At 44.2% G+C, this 27,594-nt stretch overlaps 2 protein-coding genes and 1 pseudogene across 3 annotated transcripts; all 3 read right to left on the bottom strand.

The window, feature by feature from the left end:
* Window positions 1-1,223: 1,223 nt before the first annotated feature.
* On the bottom strand, window positions 1,224-6,444 carry LOC133906474 (protease Do-like 5, chloroplastic; annotated as a pseudogene).
* Window positions 6,445-11,995: 5,551 nt separating this feature from the next.
* Window positions 11,996-17,325, bottom strand: LOC133906605 (cation/H(+) antiporter 19-like). The gene is made up of 2 exons (XM_062348557.1): window positions 17,071-17,325; window positions 11,996-14,490 (listed from the first exon to the last, which is right to left on the bottom strand). The coding sequence occupies exons 1-2, from the start codon at window positions 17,260-17,262 to the stop codon at window positions 12,262-12,264; spliced, it is 2,421 nt and encodes an 806-aa protein (XP_062204541.1). The 5' UTR covers window positions 17,263-17,325; the 3' UTR covers window positions 11,996-12,261.
* On the bottom strand, window positions 14,358-27,020 carry LOC133906606 (cation/H(+) antiporter 19-like). Of its 2 annotated transcripts, XR_009907819.1 has the most exons (3): window positions 26,671-27,020; window positions 22,475-24,811; window positions 14,358-14,490 (listed from the first exon to the last, which is right to left on the bottom strand). XR_009907819.1 is itself a non-coding variant. In XM_062348558.1 (2 exons), the coding sequence occupies exons 1-2, from the start codon at window positions 26,830-26,832 to the stop codon at window positions 22,589-22,591; spliced, it is 2,385 nt and encodes a 794-aa protein (XP_062204542.1). In that variant the 5' UTR covers window positions 26,833-27,020; the 3' UTR covers window positions 22,321-22,588. The 2 variants fall into 2 exon arrangements, 1 of the variants encoding a protein (XP_062204542.1); XM_062348558.1 differs by lacking the exon at window positions 14,358-14,490 and having other exon boundaries at window positions 22,321-24,811.
* Between the last annotated feature and the right edge of the window lie 574 nt (window positions 27,021-27,594).

The raw sequence follows: 27,594 nt of genomic DNA, 5'->3' as shown, positions 1-27,594 counted from the left end.
AAAAAGTTTTCAACTATAAAGCTGTAGATCTCATCGAGAGCTATAATTTTCATATAAAGTTTTTCCCCATCAACCCATCCGACTTCGTGTGAAAAAGTTATGAATTTTTTAAGATAAGCTATAACAATAGCAATCATCAGTGGCTGTTCGTAACTAGAATCGGAGACACTGATTATCAGTATCGATTCATGGCTAAAACTGGCACTAATACAGTCACTACCAGTGCCGTTTCGTGGCAAGAACCGACACTGATAATAACTATCAGTGCTGGTTCTTATCTCCTCGGCTGTTGTTTGCGGGAGTTTAAGAACCGACAGTGATACATCTTCAGTGCCGATTACTATTAAACTAGTACCAATGGGATGCTATATATGAGATGTTCTGTAGTAGTATTAACCTTTTAGAATCAATTGACGAATGCATGTAGCTCAATATCTTAGGGTTACACCCATCAGCTAAAAAATCATCCAAGCCCTCTAATAACTCACCAACTTTTTACTTTGCACCTGATGTCCCATTTTCATTTATCGACAACCCCAAAAAGTGGCATAGCGAGCAATGGAAGAGATCAACCCGGGGTGTGTAGCTTTTCAGGAGCACTTGATGCTAGACGACGACGAGGTTACATAAGAGCAAACCAATCTGCTCTTTGCACAAGCTCTCATCTGTGGCTAAAAGGAAGTTGCTGCTCGGGAGGCACCATGAGCCTATGTAAACTCTCGCACACTCTATTTCTCTCTTTCTAAATGAATGGACAACGCTCCTACCATTTCGCGTAAAAAAAACCCCCAAGAAGTCGCCATTTTCCCCCTTTCTCTTGTGTTTTCTCAAAAGCTTTGCAAATAAAAGATCTCCAATATTTTGTGCTGTGGGCCTGAAAAATCTTGGGTTCAATTCACCGGTGATTTCACAATCAAGCTTGAGTTGGAGCAGCTAGCAGTGTAATTTGTATGTAGGGACCTAGCGAACGTATGAACCAAAGATTACTTACTACACAAGATGGCCATTGAGTGGCTGATAATTGGTTGTATCGCTAGCTGATCTTCGTGCAATGTAACAAATGGTAATGATTAGGATCGTTCATGGATGTCGTGCCTGACAGGACAACCAAAATTGACTACATAATCATGCGTACGTACTAAGTTCAGCGCATCCAAAATCATGCGAGGTTCTCTGCACTACATACTTCATCCAGCTAAGCTTTTTTTTTTTTCAAAGTATCCAGCTAAAAGATCGCCTTTAAGCAGATGTTTATTGAAGAAACCTTAAGTCACAGGCGATGCGCTAAGTTATGCAGATATAGTATTCCAAATTAACACTATAATTACATAAGCAAATAATGGGCGTAGCAAAGAGAGAACACGCATTAACTAGATAATATTCTACGGAGTTAAAAACTATTGCTTACAGAGGTTCCATATACAATAAGATTGGGGACTGACTGCACAACAGTGTCGATGGGGATGGCAAAGTTTACCCCGGATGAGATCCCAGATCCTGCAAAAAGATGATTTGGCAGACAGCAGAGTAATGTTCAGTACATCTGCACAATATCTTGCACACTCAGACGATCCATTAGTTATTAATGCATCTCAGTTCAATTCGTGAGATCTGAATTGTGTGTACAAGAAACAGAAATATCATGGCCGTCTGGTACACATCATCACAGAGCTCGAGATCTACAACTATGTTACTAGGTGTAAAACTTGTTTGCTTAAAATTGAGGGGCATAACGTCGCGATGTTTGATCAAATTGAGGGGCATAGAGTCGCATGAAATAAATTGCATGAACACAGAACACTGAAGCATGGAGTTTTCACTTGACCTGCGTAGACTTATGTTTAAGTAACTGGGATCAAATGCACCAACAATCAAATTAATAGTGTCATCTTAGTATGACTGTGACCTGAGTTCATGCATAAAATCAAGATTCCTGACAAACCAAGGCAAAATGGAGGCGTGATCATCCATCATGGGTGTTGTTGACCACAAAGTAATAACAATTTGGACAATTGCTAGGCACCATCGTAAAAATCGCAAATGTTAGATATGTATGCCATCCTCATAACCAAGGGTATTTTTTAATATGGATACTTTTACGATGGTATCCGTCTAATTTTGCCTAACAACTTACCTGCTTCTTAGGGAGCATCATCAAAACAAGAGTTGATTTCGATCTTCACATTCTGTTAACCATTCCTTTTGTCACACAGGAATCAGGTCTTAACAGAAGACTCATAGGGCACGAATTTGCATTGATTCTTTTAGAACTAGAGTGTCTTCTGCTCTTCTAAAATTCTGTTTTGTTTCTTCCAAAATGAAAGGTTTCTAAAGGACTAGTGTCTACTTGCTTGAGATGTGCAGCAAAGTATGCTATGTGACAACTGATAAAACAGAAAGTGGCGCTCTCAAATCCCTAAGCTGGACATATTCATAAGAGATAAAAGGATGCATAACGAAATGTCACAAGCCATGTATGATTTGATATTGAGTAAATACTGATTACTGAATAAGAGAGAAGCATTACCTTTACGTGCGAATGTAGCTGTGTTAACTCCAATTACATGGACATAAGAGTCAATAAGTGGACCTCCTGAGTTACCTTGAAGTAAGAAAATCTTATAAATGTGGCATATTCAGCTTGCACAGCCAATTAACTGTGTGTACTAAGCAACAAAACTAGAAAAGTGTGAAAAGAAGAGGGGTAAACACGAAATGGGAGAAGGCGGAATAAGAAATAGTTGTCCCAACTCTTTTAGAGTTCCTAAGCTGAAGTACGCGATAAAAAGCACTTTAGGGAACATTGGACATCTATGTCATACGAAACATGTCCTTGTGATTCTTGTGTGCTGATCCCAGTATCCCACCTTTATGCAAGAAGGGGACAGTCCTCCATGATACTCGCGTTATTATATATGTAGCAAGGGGAAACAAATTCACATCAAACTATTAACGCCGATTGGACAATAGCAAAAGCTCTCTAAATTCCTGTAGTCAGACTACATAACCACAAGTCTTTAGCACAATGACAGGCCACAATTCAGTGCATTACAAGCCATGTAACTAGCGCTAAAACTAATATTAGATCCATAACTAAAAAGAACTTATATTTCCAATCTAGTGGGAATAAGTGTAAACAATACGACAAGCCAACAACACAAAGTAATCTGTAGGTCCGAGATTGACGAATAGAGAAGGGTGAATAGACGTCTCAACAAATTTCTTTTGAAACTGATAGCATTCTCCTATTTGATCACCCAACGCACCTCAAAACCTTAGCGAAAGCAAAAACACTAAAAGAACTATTTAAGAAAGAAAGTTCCAATGCAACTTGACTTTACGGATGATATATGACCCATAGGTTCCATTTAAAACCATTTTATATGACTTTGTGCACAAAATCTTGCAACTAAGAAAGGAACTTGAGATGATAGCCACCGGGTGAAGAAACTCTCCAGATTAATGATTTAGAGGCAAGGGAATACGAAACCCAAATTCGTACTATTGCACGTGCATTTTATACCCCTAGCAAGAAAAAGATCAACTTCACAAGGGAGGGAAAACTGCAGCACAAAAGGAAAACAAAAATCACAACCAAAAATAAAAAACTTACTAGAGAAGCAAGGAAACAAAAAGAAAAAGAGTAGAAGGAGATGAATACAAGCTCATATGAGAAAATAAACTTCATTAAGCCCAGATATTAGCCCTATTTTAAGCAGATTATAAAATATTTTTCTCTCAAAAACTCTAACCTACTACAAATGCTAAGTCCATCCTTTCTTCTCCTCCAAAACCTATCACTAGACTCTCAAATGACTCGTTCAAGCCTTCTCTACAGTTATACCCCTCTATTTATAGGTCTAAGGAGTTAGCTTAGCCCTTAAACTTCCTTATTTCCAAAATACCTCTTGCTTACAATAGCCTTCTACCTACCACTATGGCATTTTGATCCATTTTTCGCTCCGTCCATCAAATAGCAGTGACAACTTCACGATTTAGCTTTGCCTCTACGCTAACTCTATAATGATGCTACGTGCACTTCACTCCTCCACAATTTTGAGACCAAACCACGAAACCGCCTCACACTCTTCTCAAAGTGTGACTCACAGCTGCTTGCTTTGACCTCAAGCAAATATTCTGGAAACCTCTTGGAAAACCTTCCAGTGAGTACAAGATCCATCACCGGATCATCTAGTGAGTACAACTACATCAGACCTCATTTTGCAACATCTTTGTTAAATGGTCCAGTGAAGCCTCCGGTGCTCATACAACTCATCGAACTGTCCGGTGTGCATTTTCCTTCTAGCACCAAAAACAAACTTCTCTAGAAAAAATGTCCAGTGTTCACATCCCCTAAACACCGGGTGCAACATTCAAATTTTGCCACCAAAGAAAGAATACTCCGGCGTGCACTGTCTCTGATCACCGTATTATCCGATGCAACATTCAAATTTTGCCACCAAAGAAAGAATACTCTGACGTGCACGGTCTCTGATCACCGGACTATCCAGTGTGTACAATTTTTTACACACTGGACCATCTGATAAGTACAATTTTCCTAGATTTAGAGACAAAGAAGCAACGTGTTACCAGCATTTATAGCAGCATCTGTCTGTATCGCCCCATGAATCGCTCTCCCATTGGGAGATGGTATCTCCCTCCCCAATCTACTAACCACCTACAAGAAACTTTAGTGATCACACCATTAGAATATAGAAGATTTGACATATCAAGGGTGTGTAACAGTAACAATAACCATAATTCCATAATGCATCGAACTTGGGGATGATAGACTCTGAGACTTTCAGAAGCTTGTACAACTTTGAACAACATTTCAAGGCATGATTACCCCAGTAGTTAGAGTATGTTCGTGTTCATAAGGGTTCCCAATGGCAAAACAGCTCTGCCCAACTCGCAAACCCCGTGATGTGCCAATCAGAGCAGACCTCAACTTGTCACTATCAACATCAACCTACATCACTAATCTGAATTCAAATATTCAACTTGGACCCAATTTCACATAACTGAAACTGCAGCCAGAAATAGTGCATTTACAAACCTTCAGAACAGCAAGATCATATGCTGGATCATACCCAATCAGCCTACCTTCTTTTGAGTGACTGTTGCCACTAGGGTCCTCCAAGAAAACCTACAAAAACCATTAAGCAATGGTTAAAAGGCATCAATAAGCAGAAGTATTAGCATTAGTGTGTACTTAGCATTTAATAGTGCAAGACACCAGTAAGCAACCTTGCAGCAATGAGACGCAGATCCATCTCCAGTTAATTTTGCAACCACATGGTAATTTGTCACCTGACACACCAAAGTAACGAATCAATATGAAATTCGAAGCAACAGATTACATCGGCCAATACGACTCTGAATTCTGATAACTATTCTATGCAGAATACAGATTTCAAAACGCCATGATAAATGTACTAACAAGCACAGCAACATAACAGGATCCAAATAAATGCAATTCTACAGAATGCCTGAAAATCTATTTTAACTATAGAATGTATCAGGCGACCCACATCAAAGTAATAGTGCATTGCCAAACATAGATGAGACAAATGCGGTAGCCAAAGTTGAAACCGCGCTTAGTCCAAATGGAAGTTTTGATGTAGGAAGTTGCAAGTAAGCCGATGAAACACTGAAAAGATAGCAGCAGTAACCAAATTTTAGTGAACAGACTACTCAAAACCACACTAACTTGAGCAAAATGCTCATATCGTTGTTCCCACAGTGCGAGATGGCGAATTGTTAATTGTCACCGATAAGAGATGACACCGCAATGCCAAAAGTCCGCTATCCATGTCATGAATCAGCATCAAACAGTACTCACAAACTCCTCTAAAGCTCCTAGTAAGTCTGAAATCTGAACAAAAAGGCCAAGAGGGAAGCAGCGCTCACAATGTGTCATGCGGTGTCCCATACGAAGCCCGACCCGGTGCCTTCGACCTTCGCGACGCTCTCCTCCTCGCCCTCCCCACCTCGTCCTCCCCGCCCCTGCGTCTCCGCGACGACGAGGTCATTGATGAACACCACCGACGGGGACGCCTCCTGCACAGACTCGCGCCCCGCCGCACCAATTCCGATGTCAAGGGGGGGGGGGGGAGGGTTTCGAGGGTTTAGTTCCTTTGATATCGTGATTCGGTGGGAAGTAGCCAGCCAGATACCTGGAACAGGCGGACGACGCGGGCCTCGTCGGCGCGGGCGGGTCGCGGAGGGGACGCGGCGAGCAGGAGGAGCGCGGCGGCGCTACGGCGGGTGGTGGGAGGTGAGGGTTGCCGTGGGGAGGCGGTGGAGGCGAGGGGAGGAGGAGGCGGAGCAGTGGCCGGAGCGCCATGCTGCGCGTGCGCGAAGCCGTTGGCAGCGCGATGTCTATCTGGTGAGTGATGACGTGGCGAGGCAGGTGGAGCGGAGGCTGGTGTTGTGCAGATACGCTTTACCTATATGAAAGCATTATTGAATACGCCTTTTATATCTGAGGGTGTTGAGTATTTAAGGGCATGTTTGATTAACTACTAAGTTTGTCACATCTAAAATTATCTAAAATTAGTTAGTCATAATTTTCTTAGGTAGTATTTGGTTGTTGTTATAATTCTAACTTCTTAGCTATCTAGCCTATTTGTCATAGAAATATTTTTTTATCAAACTTTGTCTAAAGTTAGTCGGTCATTTTCTCGTCACAAAATTATGACAAAATTAACCTTAGACAAAATTTTATGACAAAGCTAGTTACTAACCAAACAAGCACTTAGTGCAACAAGTTTTGCAGAGTTTTCTTTTTAACTGGGATGCCTCAAAAATTTATAGAGCAGGAGAGAAAAAAGAGAGTTTGTTTACATAATGAATCGCCCTGCGAATACTGAGCAGGGAAAAATCACACCGTGTCAGAGTTGCAATGGCTGAACTGAACTGTACTGTACTCCGTCCGAGCCGTGTTAACCTTGATATCTTCGTTTACCAAACCTTGTGCCTATAACGTTCGGATAAAATGGATTAAACACCTCTCTCACTCGACCAAGCGAATACTATTTCTTGACTAATTCCTAAACTCCCAACAGGACTAATGAACCAATATACGTATACGCTCTTGTTTAGACGTTGGTATCTATTGAGATTTGATAGGATTGCGATGTAACAGTAGATAAACAATAATTCAAAGTGTTTTTTATTGATCTTTTATGAATATATACAAATAAGAATGTGTCCGTTTGGAAGACACCCATCCCAAACGGATGTCTGTTTGTTCAATGGGCATCGACAACTGATGAGCGGTTGCACAACAGGCAATTGTCGGGTAGTATAGTAACTGGCATAGATCATTTGATCTCTAACATTTACCCTTGATAGATATCCATCCATGTGCATACATATCATATTGAAAGTTCCTCTAAAATTTTATAGAAAAAATATGAGTAGAGTAATAGTGATATACTATTAAAACTCTTTTAAAAATCAGTAGAGAAATAAGAAAGAAATGATACAGCATATATTGATTATTATCTCATTGTAAACATATTGATTATTGTCTCATTGTAAACTCATATGAGAACATTTTAAAAGGAAAAATCTATAAACGAGTTTAGAGAACAATATATATGTCTTTAATATCTCCTTTAAAAATCTCGATAGAGAAAATAAGAGATATGGCATATGATTTTGTGTAGATATTGCCTCATTAAAAAACTTTAATGAGAAACTTTATAAGTAAAACTTATAAAGGGAAAAGAGTATAATATGATGTATGAACATGTTAAATTTAGGAGGAGACTATCCTTGATTCTTGCAAATCTTGAAATCGTTGCATACCATGTTTAGAATGTCAAAATTGGTAAGGACTTTGTAAATAAATAAATCTGTGAGGTTATCATAAGATTTTTTTGAAAGATGTTTATCTCTCTACTTTGTTGTAACTCATGATGATAAAATAATTTAGGAGCAATATGCTTAATGATATTGCTCTTTATTAACATATTTGCATCTGAACAATATCAGCAGCATTATTTAAAGGACAATGATATCGCCTAGAGGGTGAATAGATGGTTTTTACAAAAAAATTGTTTCTTTACCGTTAGTCTAAACTTGTAGCGAAAAATAAACTAACGGATTTTTCACAAGTGAAAATCCAAAATATGCTAGGCTCAACTAGTGCACAATCATCCTAAATAAGTGTGAAAGTTACAATTCTAGAGTGACAAAAATTATTCAATTCTAACAAAAGATATGCAAGAAAACCCTAAGTACATAATTTGTTGTGCAACTGTCTATAAGGCACATTTCCTCTCCATCGGATTGAGTCCCGAAGAAATCTATATATATAAATGAAGAATTTAATATGAATTTTTTTATATATATATAATAAATATAAATTTTATTTAGTATCATATGTGATGATATAATATTGCGACATACAATATATAAGATGATAACTTATATATTACAACAACTAATAAACATAGATAACATAGTATTTAAGGAATTGTGAGACTAGATAAGGTCTCCAAACATGTCGTACGAAGCAAATTCGACAATCATATTTTTCATGCTCATGGGATCTTCTGACTGTTGAAGAGTCTAATTGTTACTTGGTTCTTATGGAACTTGTTGTGAACAACTAACCTCTTTGGTGGTGTCAGTTTAAAGATTGAAGTGTGTTTCATATATTTATCCTTGAGTAGGTTAGTTACGTTTCATGAATTATACATACATATCAATTAAATATCTTAGAGTACGACATTTCTTAGTAGTGTGCTTATAACAGCCATACTTGTAATAAACATTAGATTTATCAAATTTGGGTTTAGAAATACCTTTCCTTTGCTATGGTGCACATGACTTCTTCTTCCTGTTGCGTCTGCGTTTACCTTTAAAGTTCATTGGTTAGCTTCTAGAAAAGCCATTGAACTTTTTATTATTCTGAACATTAGAATGTACTTCAAGTAAAGAAGTAGTGTTGATTGGACGATAATGATGATTCCTTATAAGGAGTTTATCATGTTTTTCGACTTCAAATAATATGTGAATTAAGTCAGAATACACTTTATAATTTCTTGCATGATTTTGTTACTGTAAAATCCTATTAGCGGGAAGCATAGTAGATAAAGTTTTCTTTATCTTTTCCACATATGCAGGTTCTTTTTCAAAAAACACAACTTGAAACATATTCATGACTTGCATCGGGCAGAATGATTGTCTTCTATTGTTCATATCTAGTTTTAAGAGTTAGCCATAGAGTGCTTGGATTATCTTCCATCAGATACTCAGATTTGAGATCCGAATGGATATAGTGTCTTATTATGTATAATGCTCCATATTTAACTTGATATGCTAGCGGTTGATCTCCCTCTTAGGTAGGTTGGATTGCCGCTACAATTTTACGGGACACAAGCCTAATCTTGACGTACATAGGCCATATTGGGAAGTTGCGACCATCGAGTGCGAGTGCATCAAACTCTTTATCGGTCATCTTGACCTACATAGATTTAAACCATAGATTTGATTAATTTACTAGGAAATTAAAAATTATCATGGTAATATTGTAATAATAATGCAAAATTTGTAAAGTCAAGTTGAGACTTGAAATACATAGTGTAGACATCAAATTATGTACCTAATATGTTGAAGATAATCACCAAATATGATGTAGATATCTCAGTAGGAGGAGGCATAATTTGATATTTGTCATTAGATGTCTATATTTCTATTACCTTGTGTTATGCTAAGTAGAATATTTGAAAGAATACATTGAAGGTAGTCATTAAGTCAAGATGATAAAATGTAGATCTCGCAGTAATTATGGATAATCTACAAATATGCAGTAGATTCCATAGTTCAATTACCTTGTGTTTCACAAATATTAAATTGAGGTAATCATTTAATTTAATTTTGTATTTTAATTCTACTTGAATTAAACACTTTTAGGCATAAGTCTTTTTGGGCTTAATTAAGGTGAATTAATATGTAATTCTGCGAGAAAATAATCTCAATCGCAAAATTAACATGGTCGTAAACAAAATAGCATGTTATAGGGATTGCATGAAGCAAACACATCGAGTGTTACATAATATTCTAGAAAAATAGGGTCTAGAATATTAAATTACAACATTAAATAATACATGATGTAATTATAGTAAATTTCAGGGGTCTAAATGTGATAAGTAAAATGAACAGTATTGATAGTTGGACTAATTTGCACTTTCCTAGAAAATTCGGGTCTTATATGCAAAATAGCTTGAGGCTCGGTTTACTGGCCTATAGACCAAGTCAACTTAGGCTGAGACCTTTTCAGCCTTTTGGCCCATTGGCCCAGCAGGGGTGCAAACAAGGGACCAAGGCAACCTGGGTCTGGGCTTGGGCGGCCTTTCGGCCTACCTAGGTCAAGAGCGCGTGTGCGACGGCATAAAGGGGATAGGGCAGTAGTTAGGTTAGGGTTTCCCTACCCGCCTGCTGCTACTCGCTCGCATCCGCGTCGCCGCTGTGTCATGTCGCCTTTGCTGTCGCGCCACCTTGCTTCAGTGCAGGTGTACTCCTCCTCGTCAAAGGAGGAAAGGTATCCGAATCGCCGCTGCTAGTGTTAGGGATCCTGCTTGCAAATCCTACAGCCGCCGATGACCAAGATCTTGGGCGGAGGCTGCCAGTGTTAGGGATTCACCGCTACTGTCGCGAAGCGATAGAGGATGTGGTCGATCGATATATCGAGCAGTGTCGATGACACTGCTGCCATGGGGGCAGTTGAGCTCCCCTCACCATAGGGGATGATGTCACCAGGGCCTGCACAACGTGAAGGGGAAGAGCCATCCGAGGCAGCGACGACGTCGATGGAGGCTGTGGCCACAGTGACGAAGTATGGGGGGAGCCCATAGCGGGCGACCATGGTCCCCCCCGCCTAGTCGTCGGTGTGTCTAGGTTGGGAGCCGTCGTGATGAGCATCACCATGGTGCTGATGCGCCCTGGGTGGCTCGGTCCGATGTGGATTGGTGGAGGCGACACATGCGTCGGTGATGGCGGCTCCTCGACGACATCAATGTGGATGTCGACCTCCGGTGGTAGTGGGGTGACGGTGCTCACGGTTGGTGAGTACGTGAATGGCGTGAAGCTATGGATCGGGCAATAGCCCATGTTGCCAGGTTGACAACATTGCCTGTCATGGCCATGGATGGTGTGGTGCTGGGGCCGGCACCATGCGTGTCGGCCCGAGGGCGATTGAGCGGGTGAGGGCCATGGTGAGCACGAAGACCATGGCGAGTGAAGAAGCAACGACCGCGGTCCTAGGGAGCGTGGTGACGATGACCACAACCCGAGGCATGATGAAGATCACAACGGAGGCCGAGGAAGGCGTTTGGATGACGAAGTTGCACATTGTGCAGAACACAAAGAAGGGCAGATGCCAAGTGCATCACAAGCAAGTTCCAATCATCCATGGCTCTCACCTCTCAATGATCATCTTCTTCTCCTTCTCTGTTCCTTGATCAAGTAGAGCAATGCGTGTCTGATAACGTATCGAGATTTCATAGGATTGCAATGTAATATTAGACAAACAATGATTCGAACTGCTTTCTTTATTGATCTTTCATGAATATATAAATAAGTAAGAAGTTGTCCGTTCGAGGACACCCCTTCCGAATAGATGCATGTTCGGTTAATAGGCACAGACAACTGCCGAGCAGTTGCACAATAGAAATCTTCACAAGGAATTTCGCAGAGACTTCAAAAAGAAATACTAGTTCATTTTCAGCAGCAGAGTAGGAAACTCCGGCATTACAAATAGGCCATGTTGAGCATGTGGTCATTTGTTAATTCGCATGACATGGATATATCAACAACAAGCGTCTTACCTTCCAGAATCTATGGCACCACAATGTTATTATGCAACAATACAAGATACCAAACTTAGCTACGTCGAAACTAGAATGTCATATTGTCACGCGTCAGAAAAATAGGAGGATTGTATATTGAAGAATACAGACAATGCCAGTAACATGCAAATTAAAGCTATATACACAGCAGCACATATAGTATATATACACTTCATCTGGTGAGACAGCACGTGCGAGCACAAGAAGCACGTGCGGAACGATCTCATCAGTCCACACAGATCGATCATATGAGCTGAAACTAATGCTGGACACGAACGCTCGTCAGAGCAACAGGAGGAGACAGTACACATGCAACACGTAAGGCACACCACAGCACGGTTCTTTATGAGATGCCATACGCCGGCCGGACGGCGGCGAGGAGCCCGGCTCGGATTGCTCACACGATGTCGCTCATCGGAGACTGCATCACCGGCACCACGGTGGCGCTGCCCATCTCCTCGTCCAGCGCGTCGTCGTCCTCCGTCGCGACCGGCGGCCTCGCCTTCGGGTCGAACCTCTTGCTCTTGGGGTTCGTCGCCGGGTCGTACCGCTTGATGACCAGCACCGACGCTGACGTCCTGAAGTCCGGCGACACCAGGTAGCTCCCCACGGGGCCGAGCTCGTCGGGCTTCTCCACCAGCGGCGCCGTGGGCGTCATCCTCCCCACCACGAACACGTTGAACATGGACAGCGACTCGATGGTCTCCAGCACCTCCTCCTTGGTGTACGCCTCCCGCTCTTCGAACTGCACTGACCCGTCCTTCACGGCGCCCATCTTGGACTTGAACGCCTCAACTGCCGCCTCGTCGGCGGCGTCCTCCTCATCAGAATGAGGACGGTTAGGCCGGAACCTTGCCAGGGTGACCGCGACACCGGGATGCTCGGCCATGCGTGTCGCGTAGGCCAGCGCCTCACGGTCGTCGGACCCGCCGAAGAAGAGCATGGCGACGGAGAAGGCGACGTTCCTGGCGGACACCTGAGCGTGGCCACCGAGGCCACGGTCGACGAGGATGGCGACGGAGCAGGGTGCCTCACGGAGCACGCGCTTGTTTATGGCATGGTACGTCGAGCCAAGCGACTGGAAGGAGCCGTCGTGATGGAGCGCCTTGTGGTACGGCATGATGACGATGGCCGCTCGCTTATCGGCGGCGCTGTCGATGACGTCGCGGTGGATGGTGTCCAGGTCCGAGATGGCCGTCATGGCGCGCACCCTCACGGAGCTCAGCTGCTGGAATGCCTCGAACGCCACCACCATCTGCTCCGTTCTCTGTTCCTTGCTGTTGAAGAATGGCATGCCATCGCGGCGCGCGCGCTGCACCAGGCTGATGGCCGAGGACCGCTCGGAGAGCTCTACCAGGTGCATCGCGTACATAGTGAGGCGACGGCGCCCGGTGCCCCGTGACGCCTCCACGAGATTGAGCAGCGTCGGGATGTGGCGGTTGGTGTGGAAGCAGGCCAGCACGCGCAGCTCGCTGTCCGCGTCCCCAGGTGCGCACTCCACCGTGCGGCGCTTGTAGGGCACAGTCCGCCGAGCCGGCTTGTAGATGGCCATGACGATGGGCGTCGTTATGAAGGTGGTGAACAACGCCATGAGCACCAAGATGGCGAAAGACTCGTCGTTCAGCACCTTGCGGTCCTTGCCGATGTTGAGGACGATGAGCTCGACAAGCCCCTTGGTGTTCATGAGGAAGCCGAGCGTGACCGCCTCCCGGACGGGAATCTTGACGAACAGGGACGTGATCACCGTGCCGCCAATCTTGCCAAGGCATGCGTTTGCTATCACGAGCACAAGCAAACCCCAGGACTTGGCTCCACTGATGGTGGCCACATTGGTCTTGAGGCCGCTCGAGACAAAGTAGAGCGGGAGGAAGAGTCCCGAGATGAGATCCTCCACCTTCTCGATGAGGACACCAGCAAAAGGTCCGTCCTTGGGGACGACAATGCCGACCATGAAGGCACCAAACAGCGCATGGATGCCTATTGTATCGGTGACAAAACCAGCAGCGAGGACAATGGAGAGGGTGGCACAGATGTAGACTTCCTTGACTGGCTCGCCCTCGGGTGACCGGCGTGCCATCCAGGCCAGCACCGGACGGAGGAACAAGCAAATTGCAATGACGAAGCCGGCAGCGGTGAGCAGCACCCATAGAGAAATGATCGGCGAGCCGGAACCGGAAAGCGCAACGGCAAGTGCAAGAAGGATCCAGGCAGCAACATCATTGACCGCTGCAGCAGACATGGCCATGCGGCCAAGATCAGTGGTCAGAAGCTTCAGCTCAGCCAAGATACGGGCGAGCACCGGGAAGGCGGTGATGGAGAGCGCCACGCCCATGAAGACAAGGAATGGCCCCTGTGGCGCGCCCTTAACAATGGTAGCACGGAATGCAAATGATGTGCCGATGCCGAGCGCGAACGGGACAGAGATACCAGCAAGTGCAATGCCGAGGGCCTTCTTGCCGGTGCGGCGGATGGAAGAGATGTCGAGTTCTAGACCGACGAGGAACAGGAAGAAAAGCAGGCCGAGGTTCGCCAGCGTGTCCAGCACCGTCAGGCTCTGAGGTGGGAACACGGCGTGCAAGAACTTGCTGCTCCGGCCAAGCGCCGACGGGCCCAGCAGAATTCCTCCCTGCATCATCCAATCAAACCATGCCATGAAAAGTGGGTGAGCAAGTTACACCATCATTAATCAAATTACATGCAAAATTTATGCATGCATGCATATCAATTCGTTAACAAACTAAACAATATCCAATTTTTGGTTATAGGAGCAATGTTTTTTTATCTCTGCAAATGAATTGTGTAAGGAAGATACAATATAGAACTATAAGAATGTACAGTGCTGTAAAATCTGCATGTAGCAGGTAGTATACTCTCTTCGGTAATGGGAGTAGGGACGACCCGTCATTCTTAATTCATAGTAATATGTTACAACTCGAAGAGCTAGTTCGTTTCAAAAACTTGAAGAGCTACTGGTCAAGTAATTCACTAGTAGGTCACTCGGATGATAGCAGACAATGATTGAAGCAAAAAAAAAGAAAAGAAAAGAAAAGAAGAAGAACAAGCTGTTTGAAGAGTATGTAAAGGAACATACTAATACGTGTCCATAGCAGTTACTTCCCTTACTATTAATCAAGAAAACATTGTTTACTACTAGTTGGCAGTACTATCTGTATCCTTTTTCTTTATTAAGCAACCACTGGAAGTCAATGACAACTAGGTAGCCTGTAGTCATGCAGGAAGTCTATCTTCCTTCCAATAATGCAATTAAGAATTCACCTTAGTTTTTCCACATTTCTTTCTCTAGGTACCCTCCATAGATTAGTGTTGAACCATCCCTAGAAACCTGCCCTCGTTCATTTCTTGACCAATTCAACCATATTTACGATCTAAAATAAAATACTTTGGGTCTGAACGTGTAGACAACTGCAGGTCAGGTAGTTAATCAGAAAGGCATTTGAAATAAATCATAAAACAAAAGAGACCATGACTTATGGCTTAGCTAATATATGCGCAGATATATTTCTGGGAGATGCTAGGAATAAAACAAAAGGCATTTGAAATAAATTCCATTTGGGACTTTGTTTATTTCTGGGAGATGCTAGGAATCTTCTCTCTGCTGTGCAAACAAACGGCCATCTCTAATCTCTAGCCAAACAAATACTGTATAAATCTGATATCGATCGGGTATCTGAATGCAGGGTTATCTGAGGCAGAGCTCCCCCAGGATCCGGCCTGAGTGATGCTGTGGAACGAACTGGAATTAGTTAATCAAGGCAGTAGCTAATTTGGCGGAGTATGGCACCAAGTACAGCTAGCAAGTAGCAGATTGGCTGTTTACTAACCTCTTTCCTTTTAAATCAGAATGACGATGCTAACAAGGTATGGTAATTACATCTTTCCTGTTATCGATTTCACACACGAAAGTGAGAAGGGATTTCAGTTCTCTGACTAAACCTAAGGACCCGTAAATTCAGAGGCCTCAATACGATTTGGCTAAATTCAGGGCCTCAATACGATTTGTCAAAAAAAAAAAAAAAAAAACCGTACCGGAATTCTTCATTCCAAAGGCGGTGAGAGTATCAATATCGGACTATGAAGTCGCAGAGGGAAAGATTGGTATGTCTCAAATCCTCACAAACCTCGGTCCCAGTCATTTTTTAAAACAGATCCCTATATATCAATTTTGAGAAATTTGAATTTTTACCACTCTAAAGAGTGGACTTCGAAGATCTACCATGCCAAAAATTAGCTCAGTAGAATTACCACTCAAAATCTTGTCTCCTTGATTTTCTTGTCATTGTGTTAATTCATGGTATGTATAATAACACTTAAAATATTATTTTAAAACTGTATAATAGTAAAAATCCAAACTTCTCATCAATTATGACTTATGCCAGAGAAAACACCAACCAGGTCGTAATCACGAGTGATGATCCTCAGAAAATTGAAGTCGGCGTAGGAAATGAAAATTGTGAGCAGGAGTCCCAGAAATTTTTTTAAAAGAAAAGGTGGTTTTATTTAATTAAGCACCAACACAATATAACCACAAACCTACGAAATAAAAGAGAAAATAACCTCATGTTCTGGACACTAACACTTCTAAGCTATTTCGAAAAAATCAACGTTGATACTACCCCTACCGATAAGATAGGACCGATAAACACCATTAACTTTTTTTAGCCACATAAACAGCGCAAAGCGCTATTAGAACAATAAATTTCGTAGGTTCCTCCACAGCGGAGAATCAGGGACAAAAACATTGATGGACTACTCACTAAATCCACAGGAAGAAACTAAATTAACATAGAAACTAAACTAAAAAGAACAAACTACAAAAACCACCGTCAACCTCCGACGCCGGCTAGCCGTCGAGGCGAGGGGCCGGTCGCCCATCGTGTCGCCTTGTTCGCGTTCGAAGTCGCTCGCTAGAGTTGCCACTAGAACGGTCCCTCTGGAAGACTCTCTTTGGGAAGCGAGACGAAGCCAACAGACGGAGGAGGTTCCTCCTGGGCCCCCGCGTCCTCTTCCCCGACCAAAAGCGCGCAGCACGGCGCCGCAACCAAAACCCAAACCCTAGCGGGCGGGCGCGTGCCGCAAACCGACCCAGTCCATCGGCGTCCGGACCGACGGCGCGGCGAGGCTACGGACGAATCGAGAGAGCGAGCGAGCGAGCTAGAGCATTCGAGTCGGGGGAGGGGGGACTCACGATGATCTCGGCGATGACGCGTGGCTGGCGGAGCGGGCGGAGGAGGTAGGCGAGGCCGCGGGTGACGACGACGACGAGGCAGATCTGCAGGATGGCCAGCGGCAGCGCGTAGTCCAGCGGGTTCTCCCCCTGGAACGCGCCCTGCGACGTCGCCTTCATCGGCCCCGAGCACTTGGTCGCGTTCGCCGCCATGGTACCAGCACGAGAGGAGAGGAGACGAGACGGATGGGAGGTCTGGTGGAGATGGGAATCTGAGCGGCCGCGTGGGCTTGCTTATATAGGGTGCCGTGCCACGTCGGCACATGGGAGAATCTCTCGCAGAACGGAATGGATGATGGGCGTTCACTGTACGAGGCTACACGTCATAGCCAAGGGAAGACTTTCTCCTCCCCTGGAATTTTTAGATTTTAGTCCTTGTTAAAAACTTTTCTACGTATGGACCTATGGGAAACAATGTTACAAAATATATCTTTTTTTACTACGCTATGATTATTAGCGTCGCTGTTAAATAGCACGACGTGGTGATAATTGATGTTGGATAGCTGTCGCATATGATCTTGCAATTCTAACATAGAAGATTGATATGTGAGAGCTACAACGACGCTAAATATCACCGTGTCGTGCTATTCAACTACGCTATCAAATGTCTTGGTGACGTACAAAAGAGCCCATCAAATGTCTTGATCTGTGCATAGAATATGTTTCTAAAAAGGATCAAAATGTAAAAATCCCATCCCTACCTCGCTACCTCTATCTTTATCTATGCTGTATTTGTCTGTCTAGTGCTAGTAAAGCACCAAATAAATAAAACACAAACACACAACTAGAGCTAGTAGAACACATTAATTTAACCCAGAAAAAAAATGATCATCTGCTTGAGATATCTTTTTCAGTCAGATTAGTTCAGGGCAATAATGCATGTGGAGAGAAGAGAGTTGACATTACATCATTCTACGGTTTTCCACGGCTGCTGTTGGAGGGGAATGGATGGATCCTGCCGATGTGTACGAAATAATGGAGAAAAAAACCCTCTATTAATTCATTGTACTGTTGTTTAGCCCTTTAATCTCCAGGTTGATCTTGCAGAAATTTACAATGAAATAATGGAGGTTTATTTTAGAAAAAAGAAATGCAAGCAGGGCAATAATGCATCTAGACGCTAGCCTGATTGGTAAGGGCGAACACGAGCGCTCGAGCCAGCGCTCACGGAGCAACCTCGTTCGACCCTGTCTAAAAAAACTATGAAAATAGATTCTACTGTTTAAAAAAAAGCAGGGCAATAAGTGTGCAAATCTATTTGGGGAGAGGGAGACCGGTGCATAAGTTACGAAGCAACTTATCATCGTAATTTCATTCAAAAAATTTATCATCGTAATTTCATTCAAAAAAAATTACCATCGTAACAACACGGACTATATATTATTGTAGCTACATGCAAGACACGTTCAACGACGAGGCCTAGTTTTGCATGATACGTGACGCGCGTCACACTCCAGCTACTTGCGTATTTTTGGCACGTCCCAGAGGTGGACTTTTGGACTTTATACGTGTAGCTGGGCATGTTAATTTGTGGTGCGTACTTGCGTTCAATGAGATTAGATGGAAGGAAGTGCGTATTCTAGAAACTAAATACTCCTCGTAGATGTTGAATCATCTGATGCAGCAAATTTGGGCAAATTCTAGAAATACTCCCCGTAGATGTTGAATCATCTGATGCAGCAAATTTGGGCAAATTCTAGAAATACTCCTCGTATAGGGACGAGCTCTTCCTCCGCTCTAGCGCCTCATCATCCAGCTGCGCCCGTGGTCGATTCACCATCTCCTACGAGGTGGTGAGAGTGACCGATGAGGCCAACGATGGTCGAAGGGAAGTGATGGGATGGGACCAGGACAGGCGACGAGCCGACGAGCGAGCAGAGAAGCAACGGCGGCTGACAGGATCTGCGGCGATGGGCCGGCCGCAGAACATGAGGCGTCGGGCATGGCGGATCCTAGCCTCCTAGCTAGGAGGCGCCTGCAGGGCAGTTAGGAAGATGAGAACGAAAGCAAAGATGGGCGATCTTGCTCTATCTCCTGCTGCGAGGTGTTCGATGCAGTGGGGAAACTCAGAACTCAAGAAGGAAGACGATGAAAGGGACGAGATGAGAAGAACGCTGCTGCAGAGAAAATGCTTTATCTAGCTACCACATTGTTTGCAGTATTCTTCACTTAACTGTGGGCCAAGCTTACGTGGGACCAACTGAGTGAGGTGCAAGAGCAGAAAAAAAGGAATGGAAAAAAGAGAGGTAATTAATGTGAGATAATCACATCCAGCTAATGGAAGATGGGCAACCGTGCAAAACTCATCCCGTATCATCATGTTTCCGTGACATTTATATTATCTTGTACAAGTAGCTTGTACCGTTTCCATCCTATTCGTCTTGTATCATCCGTTCCATTTTTATACCACCAATCAAACACACCTTAAATACTCGCAACCGGTACTTAATTGGTGACACAGAAGTTGATTATATTGGTGCTTGCTTATGGGAACAGCTGACTGGCCATAAAGACTGTGGCGAGTAGGCGTCGACAGTTGGGGAGTACGTATACGAATTTTCTTCTGTGATAATATGTATCTACTTCTTCTCTTCTCTTCAATTTAATCATAAATAATATGAATAAGATCTCACGATGATATTTCTAAATATGATGGTATAGAATTTGCTTTTGGCTGCATTAGTCTCCAACAATGAAAGACGACTCGATTGCATGCATGCACGGTCCGTTATCCAAAATCCGTTATACTCGTGCATCTTTCAGGTTCAGACGTGCAACACGTGTTCTAGCTTTCAGACGTACGTAAAACTAACGAGAGAATATATCCTCTACCGGTTGCTTGTTGATCCTCTTCTTTCAGTAGCTATCTACCTTCTGCTTGCCTGTATTATTATATTTCCTAACCGGTTTGTGTTGTCTGCTTGTTTGTTCTCCTCTCTATATCTGCAGACTGCGGTGAAGATGGACACTAAACTATGCCTAGCTTTCTATTATACTCCTTAACTAGATAAGTGGTCCGCGCAATTGCATGCCAAATTCCACCTTACTGTTTTAGCTTTTACTGGCAATTTCTTATGTTATGGGACTGAGCAAACAAATATGAAGATTATCGCCTCGATCTAATAATGTACTATTATTTAGTGATGTCGTTGCTAGATTTTGTATTGTTCTTCTCTGTCCAGAAAGCTGTGGCACAACGACATTAATATCGTTTGTCCTTCTCATTTGCATTGCATGATGGCTGCTCTTTTTCCACATAACAACATTCATGACTTCATTCTTGATTCCAAGCCGGTCATTGCTAGATCATTGTAGAGCTAATAAGAAAACAACCGATCGATGATCTTCTTCTATGTCATTCTTCCTTGTTTCTCTCCCGTGGCTGCACCATTGTCGCCGTGATTGCTCCACCAGGCGATGGTCGCCACAGCCACCGCTTGCACTGGTGTTGCCTCCTTCGACTATGTCATCTCTGCCAATGTCTCCACGTGAAGTAATTTCTAGATCTTAGAGAGCGAAGGAGGGGGCCTTTTATTGTATTACTATAGATATAGGCTTAAAGCATCTATATTCATTGGTGCTAAAGAGAAGCTAAAGGAGAGAGAAATGAGTTACTATCGGTGCTAAGAGATCTAAGTATAGATGCTAAGGTTAGAATACATGACATCAACGTTAAATTTTGCTACTGGTGCTAAACATCATTTTAGTAACAAAATTAAATATTTTAAATCACTTTAACATCTATGAATAGGTACTAAGAGATACAACAAAGTAGTTAAAGAAGAGGTGAAGCTAGCTAACTATCCTTAGTGTCTAATAGAGGTGATAACGGATGTACATGCTCTCATATGCCGGTCCATCACTACCGGTTTTTTACGAGCCGACAGTGATGAAATATCCATGCCGATACGTATCATGGACTGACACTAAATAGCTATTAGAAAAGAACTGACAGTGAAAACCCACTATCACTGCTGGCTCTAGCCACGAGCCGATAGTAATAGTCAAGGTTTCACTGCCGGCTGTTGGCTATCACTGCCGGTTGGTGGCTAGAGCCGACAGTGATAATCAAGGTTTCACTGCTGACTCTAGTATCACTGTCAGCTCGTGGCTAGAGTCGACAGTGATAGTGGATGACAGCTTAGTTGAAAATATTCATAACTTTTTCATACGAAGTTAGATAGGGACCAACTTTATATCAAAATTGTAGCTCTCGATGAGATTTACAACTTTATAGTAAAAACTTTTCATTTGATATCATTTAGATATTCAAATAATCATATGAAGTTTCAGACAGAAGATGTCAAAAGGATCGTATATGTTAATGGTATCACTAGTACTTCTGCGGTGGGATGGTAAGGACGTATCATGCGAGCTAAGAGGTTCTGAGTTCGAGTGCTACAGACTACACACGCGTGTATTTTGCATGGTGCGGGTGTGGGGTTCCTCGGGTGCAAAAAAATATATTTTTTCCAATTTTTCCAGCCCTAAAAAGATCGATTCAGCGTCCAACTATCACTGTCGACTGAAACCTTTAACCAGTAGTGATAGTCGACTATCACTGCCAGCTGAAGCTTTCAGCCGACAGTGATAACCCCTTTACTGTCGGTCTCCGAACCGACAGTGATAGTGTGGGACTATTGTTATCTATTGTTCACTGTCAACTTTAAAACCGACAGTGAAACTTCTTTATAGGTCGGTAGTGAAGGAATTTTTTCAAGTAATGTTAGTTAATTATTAATATAATAGATAGATAGATGAAGCATCTATCTTCAAAATTTTAAAATAAACACACACATGTTAGCTCTTGGGCACTCCTGCACGCGCGCTCCCATGTCCATGTCCTTCTACAGAGTCTCATAACTCATAAGCTGGTATCTTATTTCTTTTTTAGTAAATTCTATATAACCCCACCTATTTTGATCTAGTACACACAAAATTACAATTATTTTGATATGTACTCTAGAACTATAACTATTTTAACATTGGATACCGCATAACTATAACTTTTTCACGGCTACAACTATTTTGACACGAATTAACGATAATAAAATTATAGTTATGTGGTACCTATTGTAAAAAATAGTTATAGTTTTATGATACATATCAAAATAGTTTTGTCATTTTGTGAAATTTACTTTTTCAAGTCAACGCCCATTATATTTTGGACCATTACATGTGATTGACATATATTTGGGAAATACACACAGGAGCATGAAAATCTAAAATTATTTATCCTGTAAGTTTGTCCATATTTTCCTATGTACAATACAGATAATTATAAAAGAGTGATATAGGACCAGAACAAACATAGTTTTGATTGCACATATTGACTGAAAGGTACTTAGTTTAATTTGCATCGTACCTGCTTAATTTGCTTGCTTGCAGAAGGAAAGAAACAAAGCTAAACAAACACCTCGCCAGTCGCCACGGTTCATTACGGGGTTCCGGGCGTCCGCCGGCGAAGAATGTGCTCGGCTCAGGCCGCGTCGCTCATCGGAGACTGCATCACCGGCACCACGGTGGCGCTGCCCATCTCTTCATCTAGCGTGTCCTCATCCGTCGCGACCGGCGGCCTCGCCTTTGGGTCGAACCTCTTGCTCTTGGGGTTCGTCGCTGGGTCGTACCTCTTGATGACCAGCACCGACGCCGACGTCCTGAAGTCCGGCGACACGAGGTAGCTCCCCACGGGGCCGAGCTCGTCGGTATTCCCCACCAGCGGCGCCGTTGGCGGCATCCGCCCCACCACGAACACGTTGAACCTTGACAGCGTGTCGATCGTCTCCAGCACCTCCTCCTTGGTGTAAGCCTCTCGCTCCTCGAAGTGCACCGATCCATCCTTCACGGCGCCCATGTTGGACTTGAACGCCTCGACCGCCGCCTCGTCGTTGGAGGTCTCCTCGTCGGAATGCGGACGGTTAGGCCTGAACCGTGCCAGCGTGACGGCCACGCCGGGGTGCTCTGCCATGCGCGTGGCGTAGGCGAGCGCCTCACGGTCGTCGGGCCCGCCAAAGAAGAGCATTGCGACGGAGAAGGACACGTTCTTGGCTGACACCTGCGCGGGGCCACCGAGGCCACGGTCGACGAGGATGGCGACGGAGCAGGGCGCCTCACGGAGCACGCGCTTGTTGATGGCGTGGTACGCGGACCCGAGTGACTGGAAGGAGCCATCATGCTGGAGCGCCTTGTGGTACGGCATGACGACGATGGCCGCTCGCTTGACGGCGGCGCTGTCGATGACGTCCCGGTGGATGGTGTTCAGGTCCGAGATGGCCGTCATGGCACGCACCCTCACGGAGCTCAGCTGCTGGAACGCCTCGAACGCCACGAGCATCTGCCCCTCCCTGTCCGTACTGTTGAAGAACGGCATTCCGTTGCGGCGCGCGCGCTGGACCATGGTGATCGCGGACGACCGCTCGCAGAGCTCGACGAGGTGCATGGCGTACATGACGAGACGGCGGTGCCCTCTGCCCCGTGACGCCTCCACGAGGTTGAGCAGCGTCGGGATGTTGCGGTTGGTGTGGAAGCAGGCCAGCACGCGCAGCTCGCTGTTCGCGTCTCCGGGCGCGCACTCCACAGTGCGGCGCTTGTACGGCACAGACGGCCGCGCCGGCTTGTAGATCGCCATGACAATGGGCGTTGTAATGAAGGTTGTGAACAACGCCATGAGCACCATGATGGCGAACGTCTCGTCGTTCAGCACCTTGCGATCCCTGCCGATATTGAGCACGACGAGCTCGACGAGCCCCTTAGTGTTCATCAAGAAGCCGAGGGTCACCGCCTCCCGGACAGGGATCTTGACGAGTAGGGCCGTGAACACTGCGCCCCCGATCTTGCCAATGCAAGCGTTCGCGATGACGAGCACGAGCAAACCCCAGGACTTGGCTCCACTGATGGTGGCCACGTTGGTCTTGAGGCCGCTCGAGACGAAGTAGAGCGGGAGGAAGAGCCCCGAGACGAGGTCCTCCACTTTCTCGATGATCATGCCGGCGAATGGCCCGTCCTTGGGGACGACGACGCCGACGACGAACCCGCCGAACAGCGCATGGATGCCGATGACGTCGGTTACGAAGCCGCCAGCAAGGACGATGGCTAGCGTCGCGCAAACGTAGACCTCCCGGACGGGCTCACCCTCGCGGCACTGGCGCGCCATCCACGCGAGCACCGGTCGGAGGAGCACGAACGCGCCGATGACGAAGCCAGCGGAGGTAAGGAGCACCCAGAGCGAAATGATGGGCGAGCTGGATCCCGAGAGCGCAATGGCGAGCGCGAGGAGGATCCAGGCCATGACGTCGTCGACCGCGGCGGCGGACAGGGCCATGCGACCAAGATCCGTGGTCAGCAGCTTGAGCTCGGTCAGGATGCGGGCGAGCACCGGGAACGCGGTGATGGAGAGCGCGACGCCCATGAACACGAGGAACGGCGCGTGCGGGGCGTCCTTGACGATGGTGGCGCGGAACGCGAACGACGTGCCGATGCCAAGCGCGAACGGAAGCGCGATGCCGGACAGGGAGATGACGAGGGCCTTCTTCCCGGTGCGGCGGATGGCGGAGATGTCGAGCTCGAGGCCGACGAGGAAGAGGAAGAAGAGCAGGCCGAGGTTGGCCAGCGTGTCCATCACCGTCATGCTCTCCGGCGGGAAGACGGCGTGCAGGAACTTGGTGCTCCGGCCCAGAGCCGACGGGCCTAGCAGGATCCCTCCCTGCATACACCATTCGGGCAAGCCATCCGTATCATGTCAGTCGATCAAGCGAAATCGTCAATAGCTCCGATCCATCAATTCGAATCAGAAACACATGCAGATTCATGTTTGGAGATCAAGCCGTCAATGATTTACTTCTCTGACTGTTTCGCAAACATTGTTGTGTACTCCCTCAAGTCAAAATAAGTGTCCATCCGTAGCAATGCATGTAGTCACTATTTTAACTTCGATTTACAAATGTTTTCAATGGTGTTTAATTGTCCATATGAAGATAATATGCGTAGAAGCCGTACGTGTGGAGATTTCCTTCAGATACTTGCTTATTACTCCATCCATTTTGAAATATATGACATTTTAGAAAACGTGCTGTCAAATTTTTCTAACTTTGACCACTAACACACAAAAAAATACCTTTTTTTTTTAATCTTGCGAAAGTAATATCACGTGAAAAAGGGATATCATTATACTTGTCATATGCCAATGTCCAAAACTTCTAATATTCAAGAACTGGTATAGCGTATTTTATCAGTCCTTTTAATTATCCTTTTACTTTCTTCTTCACCTGAAATTTCATAAGACTTTGCTTAAAATTGTGGTGCCAAGTAATTTGCAAATTAACGAAATTTGTACTGCAAGTTTTTTTGTCTATTCGTTAAAAGCTAATTTTTGTCTTGACAATTTATAGAGATTTTCCAGAATTATAATTACTTGTTTCACCTTTGTCATTCGAAACAAACAACACAAAATCAAATTAGGTCAAAAGTGTAAGTTGAATCAAGTCCAATTTGAGGCTATAAGATATTAAGAGGTAAGCGAAGCACATTAATTTCATTCACTTGACCAACAAACAACCGCCAATTCTTTACTAGGATAAAGCGTTCAAACATAAATTGCAACAGACATCGATGATCAAAATTGTGTTTGAGTGTTTTGGATAATTGCCTGGCCGGACGTTATTTTTCTTTACTTTTGGTTCACCAGGCTTTTGTAGAAGTCGGAGCATAATAAAACCCCTTTTCTCCAAAAACAAAAACTATGGCCATGTGTCCATATGACCAGATACCACTTCTTTATGACTTTCGAAGTAAGGATTAAGACATATTAGTGCAAACCCGTTAGGTAATATTCCTAGTGATTAACTACAGGGATGAGATCATTATCTGCTTGAATGCTACAGGCCCAGTACTTAGTTTCTCGTTGCTAGACTGCATGTAAACACAAAAGTGGAAGAGAGGAACCACGCGCCCAAGACATGCCAAGCACGGGAAGTCGCGTCTATGAACTTTTTTGTTAAGAATATGTGACGGTTTAGCAACATGCTATGTGATGAATAACATTTCAAGTATTATAGAACTTGTTAATTTATTTATCTATCTGTTTAACATTTCAGCTGCTTTAACGCTACAATGATATAATAATGAATAAGATTGTGTGCCCATTTGTAAGATGCAGAGGCCGGAGTAACTTGCATGATGTGAAAAAACGTAAACACAATATATATATATATATATATATATATATATATATATATATATATATATATATATTCCATTGCTTGTCGATCTGTTTTCTCGCTGCATGTCCGCGTCTTTTGGGCTACTGCTCACGCCGACGGTAATAATAATGGGTAGACATATATATATGTCGCCGGCGTGCACATGGACAAATGAACAAAGACCAAACACAAGGGTTCAGTAGCTAAGGGGCATGCATGGAGCATATGCAGCAGCTGCCAGCTGGTGGCCGGCCGGCCGCCGGCCGGACGCGGTGGCGCCGATCGGGCCAAGCTCCAGCTAGCTAACTGTAGGCTGTAGCTATATGGAAACGAGAGCAAGAAACGGCGGGGCCGGGGAGCTTACGATGATCTCGGCGATGACGCGTGGCTGGCGGAGCGGGCGGAGGAGGTAGGCGAGGCCGCGGGTGACGACGACGACGAGGCAGATCTGCAGGATGGCCAGCGGCAGCGCGTAGTGCAGCGGGTTCTCCCCCTGGAACGCCCCGTGTGACGCCACCTTCGCCATTGTATGTCCGTACGTACGGACGCTTCCCTAGCTAGCACTTCACTGACTTGCTCGATTCCGTTTTGATTTCGACGACGTTGATTGCCAAGAGTACGGGTGTATATATAGGAGGTCGGGCCGGGTGGCCGACGCCGATCGATGGCGACCTCTCTGGCGCCTAGCTATTGCTCTGTACGTTGTCAGGGGCCGGGAACACTTTAGACTTCCTCCTCCGTCTATTTGTCACATGATAGAAAAATCTATCAGATTTCGAACTAATAATAAGTTGTCACATAAAAGATAAAAAAACTGATAGATAGGAAAGATAAAAATCTGTTAGATTTGTCAAACACAAAGAGAAGGCATAACAAGTACATAAATAGCCGGTTACCCAATAAGAAACTCAAAGCTGTATAAAATATGATCCATATTGAACAAAAGAACATACAGAATAGAAGAAAACTATAAAGAATACTGCCACACATGGTTGAATCTTGATATCTTCATAACATGTACATGAATATTAGTAGTTGTTAAATCTTTGTTGAGTTTGTAACACAAGTCAATCTTGTGAAACATGTTTATTCGCCCCAACCAATGGGTACTGTAATGGTCCTTGAACATATATGAATAAAAGAAAAAAAAATCAAAATCAAGACAGAAGAGAAGGAAAAAGAACACAAGCACTATAAAAAAAATAGACAATGCTCTGGGAGGAAAAAAAGGACATACTTTCAATTTGTTAAATCCTTATTGAGCTTGTAACACATGCCAACCTTGTGA

This window comes from Phragmites australis, chromosome 23 (genome assembly GCF_958298935.1).
Source record: "Phragmites australis chromosome 23, lpPhrAust1.1, whole genome shotgun sequence".
In the NCBI taxonomy this organism is placed as follows: Eukaryota; Viridiplantae; Streptophyta; class Magnoliopsida; order Poales; family Poaceae; genus Phragmites; species Phragmites australis.
The sequence above is the reverse complement of the archived record's forward strand: the minus strand, read 5'-3'. Positions and strand labels throughout refer to the sequence as shown.

Excerpts from the sequence above, each read along its gene's own strand:
- LOC133906605 (XM_062348557.1), bottom strand. The coding sequence starts at position 17,262 with ATGGCGGCGAACGCGACCAAGTGCTCGGGGCCGATGAAGGCGACGTCG. Across the intron at positions 14,491-17,070 it reads GCGTCATCGCCGAGATCATC|GGAGGAATTCTGCTGGGCCC; the intron begins GTGAGTCCCCCC and ends TGGATGATGCAG.
- LOC133906606 (XM_062348558.1), bottom strand. The coding sequence starts at position 26,832 with ATGGCGAAGGTGGCGTCACACGGGGCGTTCCAGGGGGAGAACCCGCTG. Across the intron at positions 24,812-26,670 it reads GCGTCATCGCCGAGATCATC|GGAGGGATCCTGCTAGGCCC; the intron begins GTAAGCTCCCCG and ends TGGTGTATGCAG.